General features: G+C 43.1%; 1 protein-coding gene across 2 annotated transcripts in view; it reads right to left on the reverse strand.

Annotated features, from left to right (window-relative positions):
• il1rap (interleukin 1 receptor accessory protein) overlaps window positions 1–14066 on the reverse strand; it is a 47503-nt gene that overhangs the window by 14443 nt on the left and 18994 nt on the right. For both annotated transcript variants that reach the window (XM_084019947.1, XM_084019948.1), the window contains exons 3-7: window positions 3882–4077; window positions 3501–3584; window positions 1154–1361; window positions 809–977; window positions 569–640 (exon numbers count right to left, since the gene is read on the reverse strand). In XM_084019947.1, coding sequence (XP_083876073.1) covers window positions 569–640; window positions 809–977; window positions 1154–1361; window positions 3501–3584; window positions 3882–4077 — 729 coding nt within the window. The remainder of the gene's footprint in view (window positions 1–568; window positions 641–808; window positions 978–1153; window positions 1362–3500; window positions 3585–3881; window positions 4078–14066) is intronic.

The following is a 14066-nucleotide window of genomic DNA, read 5'->3' on the forward strand; positions in this document are numbered from 1 at the left end:
TGTACATGCAGAGCTCCCGAGACTATACTGTATACTGTCCACTACAAACAGCGGTTAAGATAACTAGCTTGCTGTCTCCCCCGGGACGACAACGCATGTTGGCCGGCGGAACACCTCTGGAGACGGGCAGCTGCCTCTGAGACGACCCGCTCCTTCCGGAGCTTCACTTCCCCGAAAACATCGAGGCAAATTACTAAACAGCCGTCATTTGGGTAAACTAACCGCACATTGGGGATCTAAACGGTTACTTTCTCGCATGAAAAAATATTAAAATGTAATAAAGTGACATAATAACAGCGCTACAGCGGGAAATAAAACAGCTTTGCGCCTGTTTTACAACTGCTGCTGCCGGTCGCCACGAAATGCATTGTGGGAAACTTGCATACTACATACTTCGGTGTGAACGGCGTCGGTCTGCTGAAGTAGCATACTGAATCCCACATTCAGTACGCAGTATACAGTATATACTAACGCAGTATGTAGTAGGCAGTACGGTAGTAGGCAGTACGGTAGTATGCGGTTTCAAATACAGCCACAGTTGATGCAGTGGTGGTCATTGTTCACTCACCCTGTTTTAAGGTGAAGACCTGGTCTTTACCGGGGTGGAGGATGCTGGGTAGTTTAGGCAAATGAGGCGGATCTGAGAGAATAAAACAGTGTTACATCCATTAATGCAGCACTACTGTACTCATGGTAGTAATAGCAGTAGTAGTGGTAGTATAGGTAGTATTAGATGAGTACTATCAGTATTATCAGTAGTAGCAACAGTAGTACTAGTATTTTGTCAGTAGTACTGTGGTTGTCTCACAGACGCCGCTGACGTTGATGCTCCTGGTGAAGTTCAGTACTTTCCCTCTCCTCTCGTACTGGACCGTACAGAAATATAAACCCTGGTAATGACTCAACATGACGTGAACCTGCAGACGGACTCCTTTCTCCTGCCGGTCGGTGTTCCAGAATGGGTAGCGTTGGCACCTCTGAGACAAAGACACATGGGACAGACAGAGAGACGGGACAGCATTTTGTGATTTACATGTCTGTTGCTCCTGAGAGGTGAATAGACATGTCTAAAAATCCCAACCCTCACGTCCAACATGTCTTAGCTACTTGCTGTAACTATCTATTTAACCATTAGACACATGATTGGTCTCACATGGTACCAGGTGACCGTTGTCTTTCCCTCAGCCATCTTGCCCGCTTCTTGCAGGTCCGGACAGTCCAGCATCTTCCCGGTCTGGAAAGGGATGACCTCCTGGCTGGTTGCGACAGCAACTGGAGGCTCGCAGTCGGCGCTGCGGACCACCTCGTCAGGTCGCAACACCTTTAGGCCCATGGCGATCTTACTGCAGGATGACTTGTTACTAAGAAGACAGGAAAGAAACTAGTCAACTACAAATCTGCAGATCAAACCGCCATCAAGGACACCATTTTCAGCTTTCATCTCCAACATCTCCTGGAAAGCAGGGTCATGAATGTGTCTCAATCTGTTTTTCTGAGAAGGTAATCAGACAGGAAGCAGGATGTGACCCAACCACGCCGGAAAATAAAAGTAGGTCACGTCACTGCTGTTAGTAACAGTTGTGTTGTCAATAACCATCAGAGGCGCTTTACAGAAGTTGGTAATCTTCTGCTGCAGGAATATAAATCAAATGAAAAAGCAAATATGAGAATGAAGTATTTTTTCTTTTGCATTAGTAGAAAACCTCCTGCTGATCATCAGGCTGCATATCAGATAACATCTCTGGGAATTTTAGTTGGAACAGTAATGCACTCCCTGGCAGAGACTGAAGACGGATCTCCATTGAACATTAAAAGACTGACAGTGTGTGTGTGTGTGTGGGTGTGTGTGTGTCTTATTCATGTACTACATGAAGAGTGTCAGTTCAGACTGATTTCTCTGAGACACCTCTCAGTCACCCTGCAGCTTTCAGTTTCAGGACAGTGGAAGTTAAACTGGAACTTAACGGATGAAGGAAAATACTCTCATTGAAACTGTGTGTAAAAATCAAAACAAATCTGCCAATGCTAAAATCTGGCTGCCTACTGTTGGCACTAACGTGGAGTGTAAGCAGATAGTAGTGATCTGGATTAAACATGCAAAACGACTGCTCCTTTAAAAGTGTGTCGTTAGGGTTGCTGTTAGTTACGGCACGATGACGAACCAAAACAATGCAAGAAACAACATGAATATATCAAGTCAAGCGAGAAATGCGTGCATCACTGTATCTTGAAAGACGATCAGCATTGAGGTTATCTTCCTCCTGCCACTGACGTCCTGACGTTCCTGCATCAGAAATGGAGGAAACTAATGTTGCGTTTGTGGTCTCCCGCAGTCTACGATAGCAGCTCATTTAGTCCAGAGACCAGACCAGACTATGTGTAGAAATGTATGTGTAGAAACCAGAGACTGTCTGTGGGGCAAACAACAACACCGCTCCCATATCTATGTCTAGATGTCCGTATGTTGAGTGTTGATGGAGCAGCTACAATGTTAGCGTAGCCTAGCACCCATCAACCAGACTTCATTTAGAAAACAAGCATTTCAATGGTTGTGATTCTCGTGTTGGTGGAGAGTGTTGAAAGAATGTGACATGAAGCAAAGATACTCCGTTATCTTTACATCAAACAAACGTCTGCTCACTGACCCCCGAATGAAACAGACATAAACAACCAAAACATAAACATAGAATATGTTCACGTTCAGGAGAAGGGCTCCGCGATATATTGTTTCATATACCTTTAAAGAGAGCACACACTTGTTTATATATCTAGACTCCTTAAAGACAGAAAAAGTACAGGCATTTTCTGTATTTCCTATGTTGCAATATATTGCAGGAAAAAAAATGCAATGCCAGTTTTGTTCCAATATGGTGGAGCTCTACTCAGGAGCATTACAAAGTGAACAGCATAAAGCTTGGAACAGCCTAAAGATATATGATGTGATGAGAAATCAGGTTTCTCAAGCAAGTTTACCATCTGTGTTCACTGTAAATCAGACTGCAGCTGATGCAGAAGATGCTACACTGGTCACATGACTCATCATGCCCATTTGTCCCTGGACTTCGGCCAACACACTCACTAGCTGACTGAAGATGTGTGTTTGTGTTGGATCAGGTCCCCAAAGAACCCTGCACAGACCAGAACCCTGCAGCCATTAAAGCTCTTGTGACCTGCAGACCTCGAAATCTCAGGAAGTGGACCGATCCTGTTGGGTTTCACGTGCGCGTCTGGACCGCCGCCAGCTGATGGGTCAGATCTGAGCCTCCAAGCTGCACAGCAGATCTTTAGGACCCTCTCAGAGTCACTTTAGCTGATTAAGTGTTGGAAGCTGAGAGCAGCAAATGATTTTATCTGAAGGATCTGATTACTGAGCTGCTGCATGGACCTGACCAATGTTTCAAATCATAAATATCAGCATATCTTTAATATGAGAAGACACATTTATTTTCTAAAACAAGGTAAATGCTGAATATGAAGATTATTCACATTCAAACTCTTACCTCAGCATACAGATGTACTGTCCAGTGTCGGCGGCGGCGGCCGGCTGCAGCCACAGTCTGTCTCTGTCTCTGCTGAGCCGCGAGCTGCGGATGACAATCACATTAGACTCTGAACGGACGTAAACCAGATCCAATTAGAACAACATTAGAATGAAAGTCCTCTTAATTCTGGTGGCAGTAATCGAGCTGCTCGCCTCCACAACACCATGCATCCCGTCTGGAAGGGAAATCATTACGACGCACTTCATCAGTCAGCTACACTCAAAGTGTCTCAATTAGTTAGGATGAGTCCAGACTGCTTGTTAAAGGCGAGTCCATGTATCCCTCCATGATGGAGCACCTGAGGTAAAGAAGGGTTCGGATGAGAACTTGCTGGTGTACCTGTAGGGGATTGGCTGCTCCAGGTCTTGGCCCTCGGGGATGCGGTACCAAAAGAGGTTGTGTCCGGCGCTCTGCATGGACGTGTAGTTGTAGACAGAGGGATGAGAAAAAAGAGGGCAGGAGAGCCAACCGACCTGCCCCTCCAGGACCGACACTGCCCCCTCACTGGACTCCCCCCAGTCATAACACATGGGCTCTGAGGGACAGAGGTTCACAAGTTCAGCATCCGTCCGCTCAACATCTACTGAACCCAACTGTTTGTCAAGACAATAGTAAATAGTTCACTTCTATTTGTGTCCAGACTTAACAAACCAGACACGAGTAAAGGCGATGAGTGAAAACGTGGTGCTGCTGTTCTGAATTTCTTCATACCCTCATTATTTCATAATGACTGATTGGACAGAGAGGAGTGGAGGGACATCTGTCTCTCTCTCTGGCTCTGGTCCAGTCAGTCCAGCTGTGATTTAGTGGTTTTATGTGAGAATCAAACAGAGCTTAGTGGATGTTCTTCGTTAACTGGCCTTGTTAAAGGAACAACGTTATTACACTTCCGTCTCATTTAAAGGATTACAAGCAGATGCCAGCTGCTGCGTTAAAACACTCAAACTCATCTAGGCTGAGCACGACACACTTTAATAGAACATAATTCAGAGATGGAGGACTTTTATCTTTTTTTAAACCTCCTTTCTTCTTGCAGAAATTACCAAACAGTGCACAGTTGAAGAACATGTCAACAGACGTGCATTTATGAAGCTGAAGATACGTGGACGGTTTGCTGACCCTGACACTGACCCTTCATTTCCCACACTTGTGATTTATTTTTATCATCCTGGGAAAGACTCAGAATTCAATGGAACATCTACATCTGACTATTGACCTGTGGGCATCTCACCAGAGCTTTAGCTTAATTTGGCTCTGTTGATCTGACAGATCACATGTCCTGTTGTGTATCTTACCTCATGTATCTATTTTATCTATTGTTTAGTTTTTAGTTATTTATTTTTTTTGCTTTGTTTGTTCTTTTATAAATCTTCTCCTCGAGGGACTACAGGTGGAAAATAGCAATTTGCTACAACCTGGCATAATGCATCTTTTCTTGTTGTACAAGATTAATGTCTTATTGTGCATTGTCCCTGTCTTGAAATAAAAAAAATACAATAACGAAGCTGCCAGGGTTTGCCTTTTATATTGATTTTTGCACCATTCCCTAAGTTTACATGTTGTGTTGCCAAAAAACATATATTTCAACAGTTTACAGTTTAAAGTTTTGTTTGGTAAATAGTCATCTTAATGAATGATGGTTTTGACGTTTTACAACAGAACAGACAAATGCTGAATTTAGGAAAGTCATCTAGAAGGCAGAACATTAACAGTGTTTAGACTGTGCTGGTGATTCCTCCTGTGAATATGCTGAAGAAATTACACCGAGATTCCACTTTTGACCACAGATGGGAGGAAACAATGACACATAATAAATACAGTCACCTTATAACCAGGGGCCCGTTGCACAAAAATAGGATTAAGACATCCAGGATAAGTGACTGAGCTGAGCTCAATCGATCCAAAACAAGTCCAAGTAAGCGTCCAGGCTTAATTGGTTAAGACCAAGCCAGGATGAGCAGACACGGATTCATCAAGCCAGGTGAAACCAATCCTGGATAGGTGCGCGCTCACGGCTCCCTCAAATAGACCCCGCCGCCGATCACAGATTCACTGATTCACCATGGCAAATAGAGCGGCATACTTTTCCCCGCCGAAGGCAGAAATCCTCATGGAGGCATACGAGGAGGTCAGGTTGCTCTCACTCAGCTTTCGTACTGAAAAGTAAAGCACAATATTTTCGTATGCTTTCCTACGTATTACACAGAGCCGTGGTCACGTTATGCTGGTTATGAGAGAGCATCAGACGTAAATCTAGACCTAAACCTAACCATAACCCTTGGGGGGTTTAGCTCAGGAGGTATGGCGGGTTCACTGGCAACTGCAAGATTGCTGGTTCGATCCCCGGCTCCTCCTAGTTAGCATTTACCTAACCTTAACTCTAACCCTAACCAACGAAAGATCATATACATTCACTGAAGGAATAATATGAGAACAAAATGCAGTTTTTTTGCTAGGAATGTCATCAAAACATACTTTAATACTCTCCTCTAAAACAACGGGTTACAATATTATGACTTTATTCTCGTAAATTTATGACTTTATTCTCGAAGTCTGTGAATTTTTATTTTTTCTCTGTGGCTCTAATATTCCGTCATTTCATATATAGCCGTATAGTCTATGGGAAACTGTAAATTAATGATAGCAACATCATCTAAAATCATAATTTATCCAAAATGATTGAAATTAATGAACACAAATGTTTAAGTAATGACAGTCTAGTTATATGTTATAATGTGTAGTGGCAGTGGAATAACTATTGGTTTCCGTTTGTGCCGACTGAGATAAGGGATGAGATTAAATAGATCCTGGAATTTAGCCTGGTCTGGAGCAGGCTCACTCCACAGAATAAATCTCCATGGTAACTTATACCATAACATATCCTACTGCCCCCTATCTCGCTTTTGTGCAACCGGATCACGGATAAGTTGAACTAGGATAACCAAGATATCCCGGCTTAATCCCTTATCCTAGTTTTGTGCAATGGGCCCCAGGTGCTGGAAACATCCCTCATACAATTTTGCTATTTCACAATCAAATGGAAGTTTTACAAAACGTCTCAATAGTGCATAGATACAGATTGACCACGGTTGAGTATGAAACAAAACACGTTCCCTCTTCAGACTTGAGATTTCCAGGTCATAATAAAACCCATAAACAGTTATCAATATATAGATATACTGTTTTACTTATTTTTAAGTGAAAAAGATTCTGGCTGAGCAGAAAGACTGTTTACATGCAAGAATAATTCAAGCGTACAGTGTCTGCACATCTTTAGTGACAGTGCTCAATGGGGCAAAAGAGACTAGGAGAGAAGTCAACTACTTTTCCCAGAGAGCAGTGCTGTAAGAAACGTCAGTTTCCTAAACACTTTGGATACCTTTTTTTTTTAACAATCTCATTCTTCCGAATATCATAAACCCGTCAATGCAGAGCTCTTTTTTCAATGGTCTGCTGAGGCTCATAGGTACTGTGGTATTTATAACCTTTCCATATACCAATATATTTATAGGGAGAGGAGACAAAACACTTCTAGCTGATGAAAAAATTAAAAAAGAGAGAAAATCCTCACCTAGGCTAATTTCCTGCTAATTGATTGAATTGTCTAATGTTTTCAGCACCGAAGTATTTTCTTTGGTTAATCAATCAATCAATCAAATCAGAGACACACATACTCCGCCAGGTCTTCGATCACCTCATTTATAATGGATGAGCAAATTAGTTGGAGGACAAAGACGATGACTGTTCAATACGTTGTGATCATAATAGTGATGACTAATGTGTTCTTTACACACAGGCCTCAACGGCACAGACTCCCTAATCAGTGATATTGCTAGGTACACGTCCTTTGTCTGATGGTAAGGTATTTAAATTCCTAAAAGTTAGGATTTTTCCTCATTTGTTTAATTGAGGCATTAAGATCAATTCACAAAAGATGATTTTTTATTCCTCTTTAGCATAACTTAGGCATGGGGTGCCTAAACTTATGTTACTAGGGCTGTAACGATACACCAATCACGATTCGGTTTGTATCACGATTTGACCCACGGTTCGATACAAACCTCAATTTTTTTGTTAGTGGGGGGGTGTGATAAGAAGAGAGATTTTTTTTTTTTAATTAAACATTTTATTTATGTAACATTTCAATAACTTGCAACACTAGAAGTATAGAACAGTTGAAAACCTTTCTAAAGATTAAGAACAATATTATCGTCTCAAGTATGGTTATAAATATAAAATATAACATACAAATAAAATACTATAAAAATAGAACATTTTAAAATCTTTATAAACTGGACAGATTTGAACACTTAAGATTAAGAACAGTATTATGGTCTCAAGTAAGGTCTCAATAACATGAGCAAAAAAACTTGAACCCATCATTTTCCACCACCGAAAAGGGGCGCATGTCCAGAGCCATGAATGTTGCAATTGCCCGTGTAATCTTTTGAGCCCTGATTGACAGGCGCTCTCTTTCAAACAATCACGCGCACACTTCATGGCTGCACCTGATTGGACGATTGCTTTCACAGCTGTCCTGTCTGCTCCGGAGTTCACGCAGACCAACATGGCGGCTCGTTTGGAAACTTTCTCTTATTTTACGAATATAGTTCACCGAAAGGTGTTTCTGATAACAGTTTCAAGCGAGAAATAAGCTATGCAGTTGCTGAATCTGTCTTTATTTTAGATCAACAACATTCAGTTTAGAAGATTTTCGCGACCGTCCGCGAGCGTTCCCGAGGCGGCAAGTCGAGCCCGGCGCCTCTGATTAGCATAAAGTAGATTCACTTCAACTTTATGCAAATGAGGAGCGGCCAACTCGCGCGCCGTCTCTCGACATTCGCCGCGACGCTACCAGAATGCATTGCACGGCTTTTCACATAGACGATGAATGGGACGCGGGGAAACACCGCTGCCTGTGGACACGTACCTTGATAGTTGGAAGTTGTGTCGTGATTCTGCCTTCTCGCACCGCGAGACAGGTTCGTGGATCAGAGTGTCGCGATTTCAGTTTCGATACGTGTGTCGTTACAGCCCTAATATATACATATATATAGTAAGAAAGAAGGGACAGACACATTAGTTAACAGCAAAACTGAGGAAAGGTGGCTTGTTTTGGCTTCAGAGCCCAAAGTGATCCTGGTTCCTGGACCACTGAATCCTGGATTAATATAGGCTCTCTACACCTTCTGTACAGTGTGTGTGTGTGTGTGTGTGTGTGTGTGTGTGTGTGTGTGTGTGTGTTAGTAATTGCCCTGTCAGGTTTTCCTGCCCGGTGTATTAGTCTTTCTATTAAAATCCTCTCCAACATCTATCCACCTCCTTCTCCTCCTCCTTCACTATGCATCCATCCCAATCCCACCCCCACCCCTCCCATCCCCCCTTACCTCCTAACACACACAATATCCATCCATCTGTAACACACCGCTCCAATATTCAAAAGCAGGTTTTAATGCTGTATAAAAAGGCCACACGTGCTGTATGATAAACGTTTTGGATATTGAACTGAAAATATGAGACGCTGTAAACAAAAAATTGTAAGTGAACACTTTTACTGTCTTGTGTTTGTCTTGCAGTTTAAGACCTGAACATGCCATAATAATTCTCTACATGTACAACCGTCTCTCTCATGCTGGGTTCACACCAAACGTGAAGCACAAATTTTCACATGGTACAACTGCACAGTAAGTCAATGCAAGGACGCAAATTTCCCAAATTTGTGTTTGAGTTATAAACCAGAGACTGTGTATGGTATAAACAACAACGTTGCTGCTGTACTCATGTCTGGATGACGTTATTTTGAGTGTTCATAGCAGCAGCTACAATGTTAGCATAGCACCCATCAATCCGAACTCCAGTCAGAAAACAAGACCTACGACTTGTCACAGATCAGTAATCATCTGTTTATTGCAATTAAATCACAGCTAAATAATTAGTTTTTGTTTCATACAGCTGTGGTAAACCAGCCTACGTGAGTCTTGCTAAATCCACTGTTACCAGCTTGGTGAAATGCACTGAGCATCTCTGGATCATGTTATGAACTCAGAGAGGAGGCGATTGGTTTCCCAGCGTATCTGTGACTTCACAATACACATATACAAAGCAGCAACAGTGGCTATTTCAGCCATGACTGATGAAACGTTGATGGTGTCTACATGGAGGTAGACATCAATAATGTTGTCTGCCTGAACTAGCTCGCATGGTGTCCAGATATGGCGTCTAGATATAGTTGCGAGATATGTGTAGTGCCTTGAGTAGCTAGTTATCTAGAATGGCGCTATATAAATACCGGTCCATTTACCATATAGTTGCTAGTTATGGCTTCTATTGTTGCTAGATATGGTGTCTAGATATGGGGCCCTAGTTTCGTGGCGCAGTGCAAGGTGGCGCAGGGTGGTGGAGCCGGCGTAATGCAAGTTTCGACCAGCGCAGCCCTGCACACGGTCAGTTTGGCAGTTTGGTGGATCGCCTGCGCCAAGATGGGTGTGGCGGTGCAGCAGGGGGAGGCGTCACAGATTCAGCTTGGCGCAGCAGAAGTTTCGTGGCCAAAAGCCTCGCCAAGACTGCGCCGAAAGCCCACTAGCTCCAACCTAGTCTACTCTTGGCATAAAGCGAATTACAGCTGGCGGAGTGGCAGTTTGGCTGACCGGCGCGCAGTGCGTACACGTCACCAAGACCTCACAGGCAGGTTTCCACAGTTCCAGGCACATTTAAATGCAATAAATAATCACAACAAACCCGCCGTTCTGGTGTTGGACGGGGAATCCGGTGCAGCTGTGGAGTGCAGATGATGAAGACGGTGATGATGATGATGAATGGCCCGGCCAGCTCGTGCAATCACCGGGTTCTCGCCACCATTATGTCTACTGCTGTGTGCCCTGACCCTGTTTTGTGATAGACATGCCTAAAATGTGCCTAAAATTTCTATAGTGATATAATATCGGCATTATAATTATTATAACTATACGCACGCACAGCGCGTGATGAGCGTGGTGGGAGCGGCGGCGCTGCTTCTGTCATTGGGTTGTCAAGTTACGAAACTTGCACTGAACCTCGCCTGGCGCATTAAAGGTGAGGAGAGGAGCTCATTTGATTGGTGAAGATCTGAATCGGCTTTGTTAATCTTGCTCCACGCCTCGTCTCCTCCTCGTCTCCCACTCACGCCTTCTTCTCCTCCCTCTTTCCCACTTGCGTGGGTGGGAGTGACGGGAGGATCATATTCACAAAAGCCGACACTATGCTCCGATAGAACAACATAAATCATCCGGTTTTAGTGCCTCTATGTGCACGTAGAGCCTGTTGTTTGTTTTGCAAGAAATCAACAGATCCAGGCTCATCCTTTCAAATCAGCACGCAGGGCTGTGTTCGTGCACACACAGAGCCCCTCTTCCCTCGGGTCGTACCACCCACTATCACAGGGGGGAGGCAGAGGGAAGTAGCAATAATCTTCTAAAATAATTTTAGTGTGAAATTTTGTGTTTTTGTCGTTTTTAATGTGAAACTTTAAATGTTTGTATGCTGCCTTCTTGGCCAGGACTCTCTTGAAAAAGAGATTTTGAATCTCAATGAGAATATTCCTGGAAAAATAAAGGTTAATAAAAAAAAATAAATAAAAATAAAAATCTTCCAATTCCTCGGTTAAAAACCGAAACAAGGAGGTCCAAAACAACCAAGGACAAACACCGGTGGAAAAGAAGGAAAAAAAGAAAGATTGCGACGGTGCCTGTGATAAAACCAGAGTCAACATCGCACCGCGTTTCAAAGGTGGCATGATCTAAGGGATTTCAAAGGGCACGAAGTCGAGGGGAAGGAGCACGGTGGTCGTGGGGGAGGAGCGCGAGAGTTGTAAACACGTCACAAATCTGACAGAGTGCCCTTGATCTGCCGGACTTTCTATCTGCAGCACTACTTGGCTGTCATTATTGTGCAAAGATAAAAAAAAAAATCTCTTGTAGGCCATCCCTGAAAAAACTTGTAAAATGAAATAATAAATAATAATATGTAGCCCAGGTGTAAAAAAGCAGGGATTCAAATAAATTAGTTCCTAAATAAGTGCAGTAATAAATCCTTAAGATAGCTAAACTAAAAGTATATATATATATATATATATATATAAATAAATAAAATTTGTTATCAATTTAATCAGAAATCCCCCAGCCCTAGTGTCTAGATATGGTGTCTAGATATAGTGTAGCCTGTCAGCTTTGTTGCTCAGTTGTCCCAGTGATCTGTCCGGGTACTGCAACAGGAAAATCAAAGTTGGAGACATGGCATTTGCATTGTGCAATTTTTAACCCTGTGTTTTATATTTGCAGCAAACACAAGTGCAAGTTACCAGCTTAATGTAAAGCTACCAGACATTAAACACATCTAGATGTCCGGCCTGTATTACAGCAGTTTCCCCAAAGGACTCATTCAGGTTTCATCTCATTTCATTTCGACCCTCCCACTATCTGCTCCCCTCCTCACTCCACATCCTTCCATCCATCCTCCTCCAAACCCACCTGCCACTGTCCTCCCCCACCTCCCCCCAGACAGTGTTACAAATGACCTTCCTCTCTGCAGCCATCCATTCCTCGTCCTGCTGGGCAAGAGCTTCAGTTTTTAATTAACCCTGCCACTGCAGAGTTGCACCATATGAACAAGAGAGATATTTTACCTCTTATGCAGCACACAATGTGTAAGGTTTAAAAAGAAAGAAAAACAATATACACTGTAAATTCTCCACTACTATCACTACTACTACCATTACTACCACTACCACTATGACTACCTTCACTACGCATGGAAGGTTATGAAAATTTCATGTCACGATTATCCAAAATAATTCACAACATTTCCTGGTAATCATTGAAATATGATAAAAACACTTGGAACAATAGCAGTAAAACATACTGGTACATTCCATTTTGTGAAGAAACATTTTTATACTGAACATCCTTTTTAGTGAAAAACTATCAAATTATTATGAATCATGAGCATGCATAAATACTAAATACACTGTAAACCCGAACAGTTAAAGCTTGTTAAAGAAAATGGGTTCTGTTCACTCAAACATTTAAAAAAGTTAATTCACCTCTATTTTTCTGAGTCATTAAAACAGGTTTGTAATTTTAAGTTTAAAGTGCTCAACTACTTTAATTCATTTTGTCATTGTACTCAAATTGTTTTACAGTACTCCCTCTGACATCACGAACGTGTGTACGTGCTTATTCAGCGAGTCCGTTGAAAAGTCCGCCATTGCTGCTGCTCGCGGTGGAAGAGAAACGCGAGAAGATTGTAACTACACCTGTGAACAACTAAGTATATTTCCAATTTTAATCAGAACGTTGATACGTTGGAACATTTACCGTGGGACTGCCAGTGAAGATATGAGGGAATACGTGCTGTGGCATGAAGCAATTCTCTCAGCCTGACAAGCTAACTCTCGCCACTGTGCTGACCGCACTGACCGCCATTATATCGATCTTCTCTTTGGGCGCACTAATTTGGTGAGTAATGTTTTTTTTTTATTATTTAAAACCATATTGTTGTGTGGTTATTAGTTTCTGCATCAAATGCATTTAGTCTGTCAGCAGTTATTTCATGTAAGCTTCGAGGGGTGTGGCATGTGGACAGCAATAACAGGGTTCGACAATAACGGTTGCCCGATTGCCCGGGGCAAGTAAAAATAACCGGCGGGCAGGTAGAACCTGTTCAGACTTGCCCGGTCGGGCAAGCACAAACTCCGACAAATTCGTATCATCTGTCTGCTGCTGTGGCGGCGGCAGTTGCAGTGTGCTGCTTTTTTTTTTTTTTTTTTTTGTGTGTGCTTCGATTGGCTAATGGTACAGACACCAACTCCGGCAGCGACGCAACGGACCGTCGAACGCACCCGCGAGTGGGCAGTTCTGTGTTCAAGTTGGATCAATTGGATAGACGTCCTGCGAAGTGGGCGGGACTTGAGTTTTGCTCTGCCGTTTCCAACATGGCGGCCGGGCCACAAACGATCTCATTTTACAGTTAAACTACACGCTAAAGCATGTTTCTGAAAACATTTGAGGCGGGAAATCTGTAGTGCAGTAACAGAATCTGGATTCATATTTGATCAACACTGCCTAGTTTGATAGTTTGAACAAAGTTTCTGGAGCCGGCGGCACTGCGTTGGACGGACGGCATTTGCATAAAGTTCAATCCATCGAACTTTATGCAAATTCACGTACGGCGACAGGGCCGCCAATTCGACGTGCCGTATCCATCATGCGGAGCTCCTGCTCTACATAGACAATGAATGGGATCCGTTGACTTGACGTCTGCTGCCGGAGTTGGTGTGTCTGTACGAGCCTCTGTGCTGACGTGCTGACGTACCGACGCAGACGTACGGTGACGTTGTTTCACTTCCGCGGGAACGACAGCTATCGCAAACAAAATTTAGACAGCCATAGCAAGTCACTTCCTCACCTGGCCTGCGTACAGGCTAAAAAACACAGAAATGTTCCCGGACCGATGGACCGTTGTGTCCAAAGACTCTACCTGGAGAGCCAC

This window comes from Eutrigla gurnardus (genome assembly GCF_963514095.1).
Source record: "Eutrigla gurnardus genome assembly, chromosome: 10".
Taxonomy (NCBI): domain Eukaryota; kingdom Metazoa; phylum Chordata; class Actinopteri; order Perciformes; family Triglidae; genus Eutrigla; species Eutrigla gurnardus.